Source organism: Cebus imitator, unplaced genomic scaffold, assembly GCF_001604975.1.
Source record: "Cebus imitator isolate Cc_AM_T3 unplaced genomic scaffold, Cebus_imitator-1.0 Scaffold520, whole genome shotgun sequence".
In the NCBI taxonomy this organism is placed as follows: Eukaryota; Metazoa; Chordata; class Mammalia; order Primates; family Cebidae; genus Cebus; species Cebus imitator.
The window spans coordinates 381,988-399,587 of NW_016107835.1; the positions used below are offsets into that span (position 1 = coordinate 381,988).

Here is a 17,600-nt window from a genome sequence, read left to right on the forward strand (position 1 = left end):
CCCTGGAGCCTGGGAACTGGGGTTGGTAGGTGATTTTCCAAGTGGGTCATTTTCCAGATGGCCCCTGGCCATCCTTTGTCCCCAGCATTGACTTTTGTTTGGGAGAGCAGATGGTGGGAATATAACTGGCAGCCTTTTAGCATCTAATTGTGTTGCCTCCTTCATATCACTGATACCCAGTTCCCAGTGGGTTTTGGAATTTTTCCTAAATGCATATCCATTATACTTCAGACTGAGATTATAATGATCTCCTGACTTTTGAAGGGTTCTAAAATGTGACAACAGGTCTTGGAGCCTGGAGAAGGCTCTCTTAGTCCTGGTCACTTTGGACATCTCTAAATAAACTACTAGAGAGGAATATATTCTAGAAAACTACAAGCCTATGGTCCCTGTGCTTGGACTAGAAAAAGATTAAAACATACATTGAAGGATATTCCTATGTACAAGATAACTATTCTAAACATGTAACATGTGTTAACTTATTTAATTCTCATAACAATTCCGTGAGGTAGGTCCTATTGTTATCCTATTTTTTTGATGTGGAAATTGACGTGCAGAGAGGTTGAGTAATTTGCTGAACGTCATATATAATACCATTACTTTGCATCAGAGCAGGAGTTCAGACTCTGCTAATCTGGCACTGGAGTCTGTGCCCTTAACCACAATACAATACTGGCTGCAAAGGCTATGGGCAGACTGGGACAGGGCCATTATTGTCATAACCTTGAAGCTAGACAAGTATCCGTTCATTTGGAATACCATGTAGAACTAAATAATAATATTAGCATTAGTAAACATGCATTGAGCATTTAAGTGTCAGTCATAATACTAAGTCTTTTACTTATGTGGCTTCATTTAACCATCAGAAAATCTCTGGAGTTGGGGAAGTGTCTACAGATGAAGAAACAGAAGTCTTAGTGGCATTAGGTATCTATCATAAGGCCATACAGTTTGGAGTTAGAATTGGAATCCAGATGTCTCTGACTCTAAAACTCTACTGTACTTCCCTGTGACTGCACTCACCTATAGGGGAGACAAATCAGAAGACACAGAAACTTACAATCAACAGCAGGTGAGGGATCAGACACACACACGGAATAGAAAGTGAAGAACTTCAAATTACACTGTAGGGTTCTAATTCTAAAATACTTAAAAGCTCAGACAAAACAAGATCACTGAGAGAAGACTTACAGAAGAGGGCTTCCTGTGGGGGAGGGGAGGGGCAGAGCTGCCCCCCAAAGAAATTTAGGAATAACCAAAATGAAGAAAGAGATAAAGAATAGGTGGAATTGCATAAACTACTGAGGAACACAAAAATGAGTGTTGTGAATACAGAGGAGAGTGAGGAGCTAATTCTGAAAGACTCTGAGGAGTGACATTAGAATGGCAAGGTGGGACCAGAGTGAGTAATAAATAATAGCAGCCCAGCTTTTATGGAGCACTTATTATGGGCCAAGCACTTTGCATGCATCACCTCACTGACTCCTTTTTATGACCCAATGCAGTGGGTACAGCAGTTACCCCCATTCTACAGATAAAGAAGGTGAAACTCAAGAATGTCAAGTCACCCAAGGTCCCACAGCTAGGAGGTGACAGAGCTAGAAGTCAAACCCAGTCATTATAACTCCAGAACTCAGTCTTATCCAAAAGGCCTAAAAGCCAAGCTGAGGAAGCAAAGACCTAGCACAGTGCTATGAACATGAGAGGTACTTAAATGGGTTGAAGGAGAATGAATGAAGTGATAGGCAAATACCTTAGGGCAAATGCTTTTCCAACCTAGGCTCTCACAAGGACTATAACTCCTATTTATTAAATAGTCCCAGGAAGGGACTGGGTGCAGAGGCTTACGCCTGTGATCCCAGCATTTTGGGAGGCTGAAGGGGGCTGATCACTTGAGGTCAACCTGGCCAACGTCATGAAACCCTGTCTCTACTAAAAATAAAAAAAATAAAACAAATTAGCCTGACATCTATGGCGTGCACCTGTAATCTCAGCTACTTAGGAGACTGAGACACGAGAATCGCTTGAACCTGAAAGGTGGAGGTTGCAGTGAGCTGAGATCATGCCACTGCACTCAAGCCTGGGTAACAGAGCGAGACTCCATCTCAAAACAAAAACAAAAACAAAAACAAAAACAAAAACAAAAACAAAAAACAGTTCCAGCAAGTACTTATTATATTAAGTTGCATTTGGTAGATGAAGCTTAGCGTATGGGTATCACTTACCCAATGCCAAAAAGTTTGGTGATGACATGGAGATCCCTACCAGACGGAAAGAAGCTGCTTGCCCAAAAGGCTGGAGTTGCTCATGACTTGCCCAAATTTCCTTTGTTTCCAGTGACTAGGATAGAGCCCACTGTCTCTTCCTTGTATTCCAAAACAGAGGTTACAGGCATAAATCAGTTTCTGTTGGTCCCCATTCTCATCCTTTGTCTTCTGTTTAATTCCCCTAGGTACAGCTTATTGAAAGCATCAGCAGAAAACTTTCTGTCTTGCGGGAGGCCCAGCGAGGGCTGCTAGAGGACATCAATGCCAATTCTGCCCTTGGGGAGGAGGTGGAGGCCAACTTAAAAGCCGTCTGCAAATCCAATGAATTTGAAAAATACCGCTTGTTTGTTGGGGACCTGGACAAAGTGGTCAACCTGTTGCTGTCACTCTCTGGACGACTGGCCCGGGTAGAGAATGCTCTCAATAGCATCGATTCAGAGGCCAACCAGGAGAAGGTAGAGTTGGGGTTTCTGGGGTGTGGGTAGAAGGAAATGCCATTTGTTTCTTTTCAGGGCTCTCTCTTTCAAAAAGTTGGGCTATATGGGAAACAGTAGAGGATAGGGTTAAAAGTGTGTGAGCACTGAGGACAGGCGCGATGGTTCATGCCTGTAATCCCAGCACTTTGGGAGGCCAAAGTGGGCAGATTGCTTCAGTCTAGGAGTTCAAGACCAACCTGGGCAACTTAATGAAACCCCATCTTTACTAAAAACACAAAAATTAACCTGGTGCGGTAGTGCATGCCTATACTCCCAGCTATTCCGGAGGCTGAGGTGGAAGGCTTGCTTGAGCCTGGGAGTTAGAGGCTGCCATGAGTGAAGATTGTACCACTGCACTCCAGCCTGGGTGACAGAGGAAAAAAACAAAAAAGAAACATGAAAAAAGGAAAAATAAGACTGTGAACACTGGCTTTTAAGTGCCCTGAAATTGTTGCTCTACCATTTCTTAGCTATGTGACTGTGGACAACTCACGTAACATTACTCTGCCTCAATCTCGTCATCTATAAAATGGGGTGAACATACTTCCTGCCTTACGGGATTATTGTGAGAATTAAATTAGTTTATGTTAATTACATAAAACAGGGCCTGGGACAGGGTAAACACTGAATCAGTACTAGCTCTGAGTAGTAGTAGTAGCAGCAGCAGTTTTGCCTCACTCAGTGAGGCAAACTCAGCAGTTTTGGAGGGGTAGGTCTCATCAAGTAGTTGATATTAGAAAGCTGTCAGTTTCACAGGTTGAGTCACTATGCATCTATTCCTGAACCAAAATTGCATCACCTTTTCCTATACAAGTGGCTTTGGATATACCTTTGAATCCACAGCAAGAGGCACATATGCATATACATATTCATATATACACAGACACATACACTCACACATATCCATTCACACAGAGACACACACACACCATACAGAAAGCACCTCCACAGTGACAGTTGTTTACCAGATGAAAGGGACACAGGCTGGCTTTGTCCGAGCCTTCCTCCACCCCAAGCCCAGTGGTGGTCCCTACATTGAAGACAGCCTTAAAGAGATGGAAAGAGGTGATTTCACATCCCCTGTCCAGAATTGTTGTCATGTTTACCCTCCTGCTACTGGAAACAAAGGCTTTTGCATGGAAGTGGACTTTAGGGTGGAAAATCTAGGACTGACTAATTAGCAGAATGGATAGCTGCTTTGTGGCAGCATCTCTGGTGGAGTACTACTAGACAGCACTGTTAGACAGATGCCTGGTAATTGAAAGAGTCCTTGATTGGTCTTCTGCTCCCCCAGTTGGTGCTGATAGAGAAGAAGCAGCAGCTGACGGGGCAGTTGGCAGATGCCAAGGAGCTGAAGGAGCACGTGGACCGCCGGGAGAAGTTGGTGTTTGGCATGGTCTCCCGCTACCTGCTTCAGGACCAGCTCCAAGATTACCAGCACTTTGTCAAGATGAAATCTGCTCTCATCATTGAACAGCGAGAGCTGGAGGAGAAGATCAAGCTTGGGGAAGAGCAGCTCAAATGTCTCAGGGAGAGTCTACTCCTGGGGCCCAGCAATTTCTAATTCTGCCAGCAGTCTGCCACAGCATCCCTGCCCAGCCACAGTGGGAAGTGCTTTCAATCTTCTTTGTTAGCAGTTTCTCAGCAAATAGATAGCAATTAGCAGTTTGTTCCAGCCCTCTACCCTGGATGTCTCTCACTGCTCCTTCCTTAACAGTGGTCCTAACCAGCTAGGAGACCTTGGGGAAGCCACAGGCTTCTACCCAAGGGAGCTGCAGCAAGGTGTGATCTTACAACCACACTCTCCTTCCCACAGTTGCCAAGGGCAAGTACTTGCTGCACAGAGAGCCAACTAAGTGCCTTCATTCTGCTTTGTACTAGGACACCAAAGACATCAAGTGCTCATCACCCACCCGTATCATCAACAGCCTCTAAAGGCTCAGAGGGAAGCTTCCTTGCAGTTCTACTCTGCCCCAGGGCTTGTGGCCCAGCCATTTCTCACAGAGAGCTGGCCGCCTTGAGGGCATTCACCTGGCACCAGTTTCACGGCCTCATCCACGCTTTGCAGGGAAAAGCACAGAAGGAGGAATTATACTGAACGAAATGCAAGCAAACGTTGAGTATTCCCAGGTGACCCTTAGGAAGGAACCAGGTTTAAATCCACTCTACCCTCACCTTTCCCAGCAGCAAGTTCAGGGGAAGAGTCCTACTCTTAGCCCTGGCTAGTGTGACCCTCTTCCTGTCCTAAGACTTTGGTCCTACCACCTCTTGTTTCATCTTTCCTTTTCATTGCTGTGGGTTACCCCAGGTGCCTACCCCAGGGCTTCACCATATGGGCCATTAATAGCTCTACTAAAGCTGACTTTTAGATATAGGTTTCATTATTGGGGGAGGTGGTTCTTATTGTTATATTTTAAATGGCATTTTGATTTTATTTATTTTTATGTTTTGATTATTTTTTTCTTTTTAAACTAGTAAGGTGAGAAGAGGGAAGTTGGAGAGGGAAAAGTTAGCCCAGAAGGAAAGCATTTTCTGCAGATCAGCCTGAATCCACCATGGCTAGGTAAGCAGGTACCAATATTGTTCCCACCATAGCTATCAATGTCTAGGAATGAGTTCTCCCCTTGAACTTGGAGCCTTCCTACTGTGGCCTGGCCCCGTGCTTCCCTGAAGCCTAAGTGACTGTGAGTTTAGCATTCCCCAGCAGGGTTCAAGTTTTTCTTACTGAGTTCTCTTTGAAACCAAAGAAATCTCCTGAAACAGAGAAAGGTTCAGCCATTTCTCTACCATCTCCAAGCTATGGGATGAGTAGAGGTGACCTGAGGAGGAACTCCTCTAACTATTGCTTTCTCAGCCTGTGGCCTGGCTAAGGGGAACCAAAACTAAGGTAGCTGGGCGCTCCAGCCAAAGCCAGCTCCCCAGAGCAACTGATGACCCAGCCAGGATCTTAGGCATGCAAACAACTAAAACTGCTGCTGTTGCCAAGGCCCTGACACCAGTAGCTAGTTTCTATGCTGGAAAGGTAGCCCTCAGGTGGACGATGGGAAAAAGGGGGTTATGGTCCAATGCTGCCCTGTTATCCAGCTCAGCTGTTTCTCACTAACTGGGGTCAGTGCTTGGTATCATGCAACCCAGACAAGGCCTGGCATCTCTGCTAGTTACTGCTGAGTTCCTCAGGGTCCTTGAAGGTCAACTGTAGCAGCCGGGATGTCTCCTTCAGCCAAAGAATTTGCCAAGGAAGTTTTGCTGCTGTTACAAATACTTTTCACTAGCTTCCATTTCCTCTTCATTGTATTTGAAAACAATGGGAGAATCTTGGCCAGCAGGGTGTCCTGGGGTGGGGGGTGCGGTAAGCCTTTCTGTGGAGCCCTGGGTTTACTCTTAGTACTGCTGCTGGAAACACTGTTAGAATGGCAACCCTGCCATTTCCCCTCCAGTGGAAGATTCTACTTTATTCAGGAAGGCTGGTGGCTTGCAAGGTCTAGGATTACACAAGCCAGCAAAGATTGAGAAGGTAGGGGAATGCTTTGAATGGAGGCCATAGTTGTTATCTTTTCTTCTGAGCAGGCTCTAGGACAAACAATGAGCAAATTGAGGTGTCCTGTGTTGGCAGGATGAGGCTGATATGTTCCATCATTCTCAGATTTGTTGATTAGAACAACTTTTTGGTAATATGGGCCTATGGAAAGGAATGATCACTTCCTTGGACACTATGGCCATAGTCTTGAGTTTTTCTAGTCAGCATGTGATTGGTTGTATCTTAAGTTTATGATGCCAAAAATACTACTGACTCTTTTATTTTTGTTCTTCATCCCATCTCAAATTAGTTTCTAGAGTTGGAATCAGATCACAAAGATGTTCATTTTCGCATGCAGGGAAAGTTGCCAAAGCACTTAAAAATAACCCCAAAACTATACCTAACAGTGAAGCTTGGTAGATAAAGGTGACCTGCTAAACAGACACTGGCGTGCCACACTCCTGCCAGGGCAGACTCATTGTGTGTGATAGTGCTGCAAAGCTGCCAGTATTACTTGAGATGTAGTGTCTCTCCCCTGTTCTCAGTTCTTGGGCTCAGCCTTCCTCCAAGCCCTGCCAGTGAGTAGCAGTTTGGAAGGCAGGCCAAAGGAGATCCCCCAAGACAGTTATTGGTCTTGACTTCTGCTCTCTCCCTTCAAGTATTTATACAGGCCCTCATGGGTAATAGGCAAGCATGATGATTGATAGAGAAGTCAGTGCATGAGTTACTATCACATGTCCCCCCACTTCCCTGGCCACCTGCAAGGGCTCTGGATAATTGAGTCTCCCTGAGTTCCACAGCTGGAGGCTCAGCCAGGATATAGCCATAAATGCCCAAGTAGAATCCGACAGAATAAGACAGAGATGCTGAAAATAAAGTCCTAGAAAGGAAGAAATTGGAAGCAGAGAAAAGGAGAGAGGGTGAAAAGATGAAAAGCCTCTTTCAAGGTTAGGTTCAGGTTCTGTTTTCTATTTAAACTCATGTGCCAAAAAGCTGCCCAGGCACACCAGAGCCACATTCTGAACCCAAGTCTCCCTGAAGGTGCTGCTCTGCCAGTAGCAGGCCCCAGATGGAAGAAGCTGGTCCCATTTCTGGCCACTTCCACCCATTTGGAGCTTGGTGACTCCCACTGTCTTTGCCAGAGGAGTTGTCTATGCCAATAATATTTCTGCAACAGCATATTATATTATTTGAAGATTAGTAGATCTTTTAGAGGGGAGTGGGGCAGGGGGCAGTTTCTATAGATAAAGAACCAATGTTGGTTGTACCAGCTGTTGGGGGTCATGTATCCCATGTGAAGCTATTCTTTTTCCAAATCTTATTGTTTCTGCATTTGTGTCCTCCACCACTCCCTTCTTGGCTGACATAGATATGCCTGCCAGATTGTCATCAAGGGTCATATTTCAATAAAAGGTGCTAAGGACAAGAAAAAATCTCATGTGTTTTGACTCAGGTGATGGAAGTCTAAAGATTCTGCTGAAAATTCTCCTTCATATGACCGGATCCTTACCCACATCCCTAAACCCTTACTCTGGCCTCTGAGGGATGGTATTAATGATATACCATTCATCATCCCCAGTTAAATAGCAGGATCTGCCATAGCCTTTTTAGAGGAACAGCTTTTAGACATCTGTTTCAAGAGCACACTGAAGAGGGAACACAGAGTTTTAACCACTGGTTATTTCTATTGTTATCACAGTATTGAAGCATAGTATTTTTCTACTTAGAAGGACCTCAAGAACACAGCCCTGCCCTTTAGCTCACTGATATATTTCTTTCTCTCTGGTTAGTCATTGGCAACATCACAACCAGTCTAACCCCATGTTTAGAATGCAGAAAAAGTCAACAATGGTGTAATCTCAGGTATAGACCTAAGCAGTATAGAGTCCAATTGTGGAATCTAGCCTGATTGAAGGTAAGCCACGTTCTTTCTAGACTTCATCTAATCTTGAATTCTTTCTAGTAGTTTTATCTTACTTTTAGCTGATACTCCAATCTCACACCTTCACTCTCAGCTCCCTGGAAAGCAAGGGTCTTGCTGATCTTCTGCTCTCCAAATCAGCCTCAAAGATTAGACTCAAATGTATTCCAGGCAGCAACTCTGACATTGAAAAGCTTTCTTTTTTGTGATCCATATTCTGTTCATATTCCAACTATCCTCCTTCTACTCAAGATATCCAGTGTGGTAGAATAGAAAGAGTGCAGCTTTGGCTTTGGCATTAAAATTAACTGTGTTCAAATCCTGGTTCTGCCACTTATTCAATGAATCTAGGCTACTAGCTTAACTTCTGAAGTCATTTTCTTATCTGTAAAATGGGAACAGTATTATCCAGCTTGCAGAGTTATTGTAACTCAAAAATAATAAATAAAAGCCACTAACAATCCAAGTAGTTATTAGGCAGAATCCCAGGCCCACCCCAAACTCGGTGATAGCAATCTGAATTTTAACTAGATTTCCAGAAGATTCATGTACATATTAGAGTGTGGGAAGTACTGACTTGTCAAAAAAGTATTCAGTACCTGGTAACCATTATTATAGTCCTGATCTACTAAATTCAATTTTTCCTTATCCCAGGCATATTTTTGCTCTTCTCATATTGCTCACAACTACCTGCCTGGATGAATTCAGCAAAGTTGCAGGATACAAGGTTAAAACACAAGATCAAATGAACAATCCTAAAATGTTATTAAGAAAACAGTTCAATTTACATAGCATTAAAAAGCAAAAAAATAGGAATACTTTAACAAAAGAAATGCAAAACTTTTACACTGAAAACTATAAAACATTGTCGAAAGAAATCAGAGCAGATCTAAACAAATGGAAAAGCCCTCCATGTTCATGGATTGGAAGACTTAGTATTGTTAAGATGAAATGTACCTCAAATTGATCTACAGATTTAATCCAGTCCTTATCAGAATTCCAGTGGCTTCCTTGCATAAGTTGACAAGCTGATTCTAAAATTCATGTGGAATTACAAGGGACCCAGAAGAGTCAAAACAATCTTTAAAAAGAACAGAGTTGGAGGGCTCATACATATCAAAACTTACTGCAAAGCTACAGTAATAAGGACAGTGTGGTAAAGGCACAAAGATAGATGTATAAATAAGTGGAATTAAATTGAGAGTCCAGAAATAAATCCTCACATATGTGGCTAGTTAATTTCAACAAGGATGCCAAGAGAAAATGAGGAGAGTATAGTTTTTTAGCAAATGGTGTTGACATAACTGGGTATCTACATGGGAAAAAAATGAAGCTTTCCTTAAATCACATGCAAGAATCAATTCAAAATTGATCATAAAATGTAAGATTTAAAATTATAAAATTCTTAGAAGTAAACATTGTAGTAAGTCTTCCTAATGTCACACACGTGACAATGTCACACACGTCATACAAAAAATATAAATAAATTGGAGTATATCAAAATTAAAAACTTTTGTACTTAAAAGATATCATATCAAAAGAGTGAAAAGAAAAGCAACATAATGAGGGAAAATATTTGCATATCAAATATTTCGAATATAAAAAGGACTCTTACCACTCAATGATAAAAATAACCAATTAAAAATTGGTAACAGATTGTAATAGACATTTCTTCAAAGAAAATATGTGTCTTATATGCTTGGTTTGCTATAACGTACTACCATAGACTGATTGGCTTAAATAACAGACATTTAAACATTTATTTCTCACAGTCCTGGAGACTGGGAAATCTGAGATCAAGGTGCCAGCAGATTCAATGACTTGTGAGGGCCTACTTCCTAGTTTGCAGATAGCTACCTTCTGGCTGTGTCCTCAGGAAAGAAAGGGATCTGGTCTCTTCCCTTTCTTATAAGGGCATCATAATTTCATTATGAAATCACTCGTGATTTAATCTAAACCAATTTACCTCTCAAAGGCCCCACCTCCATATACCATCACATTGGGGATTAGGTCTTCAGCATATGAATTTGGAGAGGACACAAACATTCAGCTTATAGCAATATGCAACTGGCTAGCAGGCACAGGGATAGATGCTCAAGTATTACTATTCATTAGGGAAATGCAAATCAAGACCACAATGAGATACCACTTCATACCCACTAGAACAGCTGTATCAAAAAGCCAAACAATAATAAGTGTTGGTGAGGAAATGAAGAAATTGGAACACTCATACATTGCTGATGGGGATGTAAATTGATGCAATCTCATTGAAAAACAGCTTGGCAGTTTCTACAAATGTTAAACATAGAATTTCCACACGACTTAGCAATTCCATTCCTAGGTATATGCCCAGGAGAATTGAAAACAGGTGTTCAAACAAAAGCATGAACATGAATGTTTAAAGCAGCATTACTCATAATAGCCAAAAAGTGGAAATGACCCAAATGTCTATCTACTGAGGAATTTTATAAACAAACTTTGATATATCCATACAGTAGGGTATTATTTAGCCATAAAAATGGATAAAGTACTGACACATACAACATTGATGAACCTTGAAAATATGCTAAGTGAAAGGAGCCAGTCATAAAAGACCACATATAGTATGATTTCATTTATATGAAATGTCCCAAACAGGCAAATCTATAAAGGTGGAAAGCAGATTAGTAGTTGTCAAGACTGGGGGTTCAGGGGCAATAGGCATGAGGTTTCCTTTGGGGGTGATGAAAATATTATAAAATTAGATTGTCATCATGGTTGCCCAACTCTGTGAATGTACTGGAAACCATTGAAGTATACGTTTTAAACGGGTGCACTAAATGGTATTTGAATTATTTCTCAATGTGTTTTTTTTTAAAGCTATTGATTATTTCTATCAGTCTCATTCCTCTTGACAAAAATCTGAGTTGAGGGTGAGCATGTACTTCATTCCTGAATCCAAAGGGTACAATATTTGTACCATTTGAATTTGGGAGTGACTTTGCTATTGCAACCTTCCCCTTGAAGACCTGGAAGACCCAGCAGCATTAGGAGAAAGAGTAGTCTCTGCCTTGTACTAAGACTTCAGTGAAAATAACAGAGATGGGAGGGACTACTATTGGGAAGCAGGAACAATCTTTCTAGGTAAATATTGTGGTAGAATGGATAAGAACTTCTGTTCATTGGGCAAATAAACCACGTTTTAAATCCTGACTCTACCAACTTACTGTGTCACCTTAATAAGTTACTTGACTTCTCTCAGCCTTCATCTATAAAAGGGGGCTAATAAAGGCCCCATCTCAAAGTGTTACTATGATGATTAAATGAGATAATTCATATGAGCATTTAAAATAATGTCTGTCATGTAGTAGGTGTTTAATAAATGTTAGCTGCTAGATTTATTTTTATTGAGGTGAGATTGAAGTAGAACAATATAAGGAAAAGTAAAGCATCTTCAGCTTTGGAGTCAGATAGCTCTGTTAATGTGACCTCGGAAGTCACTTTATTTATTGAGCCTTAGCAAATAATAAGGATAATAATCCTTCTCTTATGGAGGCAGTTCCAAGCCTGGACACTGAAACTCACACCACATAGAGTTTTGTACTGGCTCCACCACTTATACATTGTGTAACCTTGAGTATGTTTAACTTCCCTGTACCTGGATGTCTTCTTCTGTCTAAAGGTGGAAACAAAAATAATCCTTGGGTTGATGTCAGAAATTATTGAGTTAATCCATGCAAAGTACTTAGGACAATAAATACGCAATGAATGCTACCTTTTATTATAAAGCTAAAGTTGGAATCAAATGAGATCTCTGGTAGAGCTGTTCGTATGGTAGGTTCTCCATAGATGGTGGTTCCTTTCCTTATCTACTCTGTTCTGTGCACCAGGTCAAGACATTTTTGGACCTGCAGATAAAACGTTTCAGCCTTGGGAGCTCCCCACCTTCTGTGAGTAAAATTTTCTGGCAAGCTCAGTACTACCATTTGATGAGAACAATGTAGTCTGTCAGCTGCCTGCCAGATGACTCTCTCTACTCCCAAGAAAACAACCCATTCAGAGCAATAGAGAAAGAACTGTTTTGCGTGTGAACCACTTAAGGTCCAATTTGAGGCTTGTTTAGGGAAAACATCTACTCCTCCTTGAACCTATCTTTAGGCTTGAAGTCCACTTAAATGTTATTGAGTTTCCTACCCTGGGTTAAGCACTTTCACGTATCTTTGCTGACACTATTTTTTCTATCTAAATATACATTTTTAAAACAGAAATCCTCATTTAATCTTTAAAACAGCTCTGTGATTTTTAAACACTTTATTTCATTAAAATTCAGAATTGTAGCATTTTTGCTGTTTGTAAATTAAACAAAATGGATTGTAAGTGTGCAATGCCATTCATTCATTCAACTCATGTGCCAAAAATCTGTTTCGTGGTCCAGGGATTCAGAAGTGGACAAGATAGATAAAGTCCCCACTCTCGTGGGGCTTTTATCCTAATGAAAGAGATAGATAAGTATAAATATACAATTATATAATACTTTATATACAGAAATACACACATAATCACTTTTTACCCTAGTATGGCAATGCAAAACATTCTTGCTTGATTTCCACAGCTATGTGCAATAGGCTAAACCCATGCATCTCTTTGCTACTGCAGTAACTAAAATATTTTTACATTAGTTTCCACCAGAGCATAATGTTGCAGTGAACATGGGAGTGCAGGTATCTCTTCAACATACTGATTTCATTTCCTTTGGGCATTTACCCAGAAGAAGAATCTCTGCATCATATGGTAGTTTTATTTTTAATATTTTGAATAATGTACACTCTTTTCCAAAATGGGGCACTAATTTACATTCCCACAACAATGTACCAGGGCTTTCTTTTCTCCCTACCCTCATCAACATTTGTTATCCCTTGTCCTTTTGATAAAAGCCTATTTGTGACAAAATGGATGAACCCAGAGGGTATAATGCTAGGTGAAATAAACCAGACACAGAAAGAAAAATACTGCATAATCTCATATGTGGAATCTAAAAAAGTCGAACACACAGGGGCATGGAGGTGGAAGAAATAGGGATGTTGGTCAAAGCATACAAAGTTGCAGTTACATGAAATGAATAAATCTAGAGATCTCATGTACAGCATAAGTTCTATAGTTAATAATGCCGTATTGTATACTGGAAATTTTCGAAGAGTAGATTTCAGGTGGTCTTACTGCAAAAGAGGGTAATTATGTGAGGTAATGCATATTTAATTTGCATGACTGTAGCAATCATTTCACTATGTATATGGATGTCAAAACATGATTTGTACACCTTAAATATATACAATAAAAGATTTCACCAAAGACATTCTTATTTTAGCACTAAATAGGATTTGCAATGAGATTTTTAAAAATTTGTCTAGCAAAAGTATGACAAACTATCACTGAAGAAGTAGGATTTGAAAGTAGTTTAGACAGAAAGGTTGAATTCCATTGTTGATAAAGAAAATCAATTCATATCACATGGAAATCTTGCCCATTCTGTGCATTATTCAAACATGGCCAAACACTAAGGGGTCCTGGCAAAACCTCCTCTCCTTAACAGGCCGCATTCTGTTTATAAACTGCTTAAGTTTCTTCAATATGACCCTTCATTCTGGAGTTGTTTACTGCCGTTAACAGAGTAAAATAACATGGCTTTGAATTCCCATTTTCCTCCCAGCTACTGATTTTCTATCTGAAAAGGATAATTAATGGAATTCACCTCCCTGGGTGTTGAGTTGATTGTATTTTTTGCAAAGGAAAAAATCTGGGAAAAAGCCATGAGTGAAAAATCTTTCCAACTTGAAAATGCATTAGATTNCAAAGTGCTGAAAAAAATAACAATTTGTTCCCTGATTTCTCCTCATTTGTAAATTTGATAAATATGAAATAGCAGACCAAACTCAGCAGATACAATAAATGATAACTTATAATTGAGAAAAAACTCTTATTTAGGCTAAGCTTAAACACCTACTGTTTAGAAATCTCATAAATGACTATATATTTAAGTACTTTTTACAAATATGGAATCTTTAGTTTTCTTTTAGAAAAATGGGCAGTGGTAAGAGTGAGGAGAGGCAGATAGAAAAGAATAATGAGACTGTGGCTAAATTGGATAATACTATGCATTTAGAACAAAATTTTGGTCACTTTCCCACAGGCTGGTAGATAATTTGTTCTATCAAATAAGCCTGTCATAAAACTCAGACCGTTACTAAAACCTTTTATTAAAAAACATCCAGTTTTGACAAAAGATTGCCTAAACCATGTCTGTTATTGAAACAATCTGTGAGTGGGAAAAACCATGTATTTGGGAACTTGCTGGAATGGTACTCAAAACCCTTAGACCTGGAGCTGGCTCTGCCCTCCTCACTCTGTGACCTTGTACCCTTTTATCAGTTCTGTGAAGGGGATATTTTGGTGGTTATTAAACTGAAGGGGATATTTTGGTGGTTATTAAACTGAAGAACAAACACCTGCCTAGCTACATAACACCATGCTCCAAATTTTGCCCCCAAGTTGCACACTGGCCCAGGTCCCTCTAATTAGCGTGGCTGCCCAGAGGATGAAGTCCTGATTCCTTGCATATAAGGCCCTTGGTGTTCTGTCTCCTATGTGCTTCTCCAGCTACGACCCCTGACACATTCTCACACTCATCCTTAGCTCTGGCTGGTTCTGCAAACATGTCATGCAGTCTCATCCCTCTCTGTACTCACAACGACTGGTCCTTCTGTCTGAAAATCCACCGCCCCCCTCCCTGAGTTCCCTATTTAGCTAATTCCAGCGTGTCATTTGGTGTCAACTCAGATTTTACTTCCTTCAGAAACATTCCTTTGATATAGTAATAATAGTGTATAGTATTTGCATATGATCATTGTTTATACTTTCTGTCTCTCCCTTTAGGCTGTGGGCTTCTTGAGGGCAGAAACTAATTTATACTGCTAATATTAGCACAGTGCCCCAAGCTCATAGTAAACACTTCAGAAATACAGGGTAGTAACATTTCATGAAGGCCTTGCTGTGGGCTTCATATTCTGGTGATATGTTACACTGGCTTATCCTCCTCAATACAGTTATTAAATGTTAGACTTTCTTAAAACTTGGTCCTAGGCCCTTCTTCTCTTCTTACTGTATGCTCTAGCCCAACCCTCCCTCTTTCTTAATCATACATACCCATGGTGAGTTTATCTCCCATATAAAGCTGGCTCTCAAATTTATATCTCCAGTTCAGATTTTTTCTTAGCTCCAAAGCTTTATATCTGGTTAGCCCAATGACACCCCAAAACCCAAATATTCATGTATCCAAAATTAAATATTTGATTTTCCCCTCCCAAACCTGGTTCCCTCAGTGATTGATACTCCTCTCCAAACAACTAGAAAAGCTAGAAGTCTTAGAGTAATCACAGACATCCTCCTCTTTCTCACCCCTTCCATATAGAATTGATCACCAAGTCCTATCAATTCTGTTTCCTAAATATATCTCCAATCTATTTACTTATTTTTCCACAGTATTATCCTCTGAACTACATCATTAGCCTAACTATTCTTCTTGTGTCATTTCTTACTTTCTGTAGACTGTTGTTCATGCTGTATATGATTATATCACCCCTTCTCCTGCTTAGGTCATTGCAATAGATTTCAAAGGCCTTTCCATTACCTATGAGGTTCTGCATGCCTATCTATGCCTAATGATGTACCAGCATCAGCTTCAACCTCATTATGTGGGCAAACTTGCTTTTCAGATTCATGTATGGCTTTGGCTTAGATATTTAAACACTGAATAGCCAAATATCTTCTTCAGCATTGAATTACTTAGCTTTTGCTTCAGGAACCAACGACCCTCAGTTTTCAGTGGCTTACAACAACAAACATTTTTTTTTTTTTTTTTCATCTTACATGAAGGCTAATAGCTAGCTACAACTTTGCTGGCCTTAGCTGGGTTCAGGTAGCATCATGAATTTTCTGATTCAGGGACCGAAGATGAAAGAACTGCCATTCTCTTGGGCATGTGCTTCTCTTTTTGGAAGTCAAAAGCTCAAGAGAGACAGAGCCAAACGATGAAAAGATATTTAAAACTCTGCTCTGATGTAAGGTATATCATGCCCATTGTATTAGTTTTCTATTGCAACATTACCACAAACTCAGTGGCTTACAACAACACATATTTATTACTTCACAGTTTCTGTGGGTCAGAAGTCTAGGCATGACTTAACTGTGTCCTCTATTTAACAGTTTCACAAAGCTGCAATCAAGGCGTCAGCCAGGCTGCAATCTCATATGAAGGTTTGACTGTGGAAGAATCTACTTCCAAGTTCACTCATATTGTTGGCAGATATCATGGCTGTAGAGCTGAGAGCTGAGGGCCCTGTTTGCTATCAGCTGAAGACTACCTTCAGATCCTAAAAGCCACCCTTACCTCCTAGTGGCTGCCCACAGTTCCTAGATGCTGGTCAGAGTTCCTAGAAGCCTTGCCACAGTTCCTTACAATATGGCACCATGGCTACTTACTTCATCAAGCTAGTAAGGAGGGTATCTAAAGTGAATCTGATAGTAAGATTAGATCTTATACAATGTAGTGTAATCACAAATAAGGCATTTCATTACCTTTGCCATATTCTGTCATTTAGATGCATGTCACAGTTTCCATCACACTCAAAGGGATGAATACCAGGGTATGAATACCAGGAGGTGAGGAATGTGGAGGCCATCCTAGAGTCTGCACATCACATCTACTTGAATTCTATTGACTAAAGTAAGTCACTGACTGGCCAGTCCTAAGGACAATGGGACAGTAAGTTATACTCTACCTGTAGGGTGGGGAAGAAATGAATAATTTTTAACAAATAATACAATCTTCCAAAACCATTATTTATAACATGATCAATGTTGTGCATGATCAGGTGGTCCTCTAGGCTACTGCATAATAATGACAGTAATATGAATAATGGAAGTCATTTGGGGTTATTAATATTTTAATATTCACTTTGAAACATAGCTAAGCATTCTAGATAAAACTGGAGAGAAAATCTTATGTTCTATATGTTTCAATTATATCAATCAATCAAAAATAAGTGTATATTCTTACAAGAATAAAATACAGTAATGCTGATTTTAAGAACTGTTAAATTTATCTCCATAAAACTTAACTTCCAAATAGTTAAATATGGAAATAGATTGGTAGTTAATATAAATTATGGGAGTATACACTCACTAAATAACCTTAGGGAGAATATTATATCAATTTGGAGACAGTAAGTCTTTTAAAACTTATGTAATAGAGATCCAAGTATATTATAATTTTAAACTGTAGACTTGTTTGAGGTATTAGCATTCACAACAGTAACCAAAATAACCTTTACGTACATATTACATTTTAGTTAATAATTTCATGATTCCTTTAGGAAAAAATATTA

At 40.1% G+C, this 17,600-nt stretch overlaps 1 protein-coding gene across 4 annotated transcripts in view; it reads left to right on the plus strand.

Moving 5' to 3' along the window:
• SHROOM4 (shroom family member 4) overlaps positions 1-17,600 on the plus strand; it is a 239,770-nt gene that overhangs the window by 217,058 nt on the left and 5,112 nt on the right. For 2 of the 4 annotated variants that reach the window (XM_017514206.2, XM_017514207.2), the window contains 2 exons: positions 2,453-2,722; positions 4,038-7,686. In XM_017514206.2, the coding sequence (XP_017369695.1) occupies positions 2,453-2,722; positions 4,038-4,307 (540 nt within the window). In that variant the 3' untranslated portion in view covers positions 4,308-7,686. Of the gene's footprint in view, positions 1-2,452; positions 2,723-4,037; positions 7,687-8,050; positions 8,932-17,600 lie in introns of those variants that run through there. The other 2 variants (XR_001820538.2, XR_001820539.2) reach the window with 2 other exon arrangements.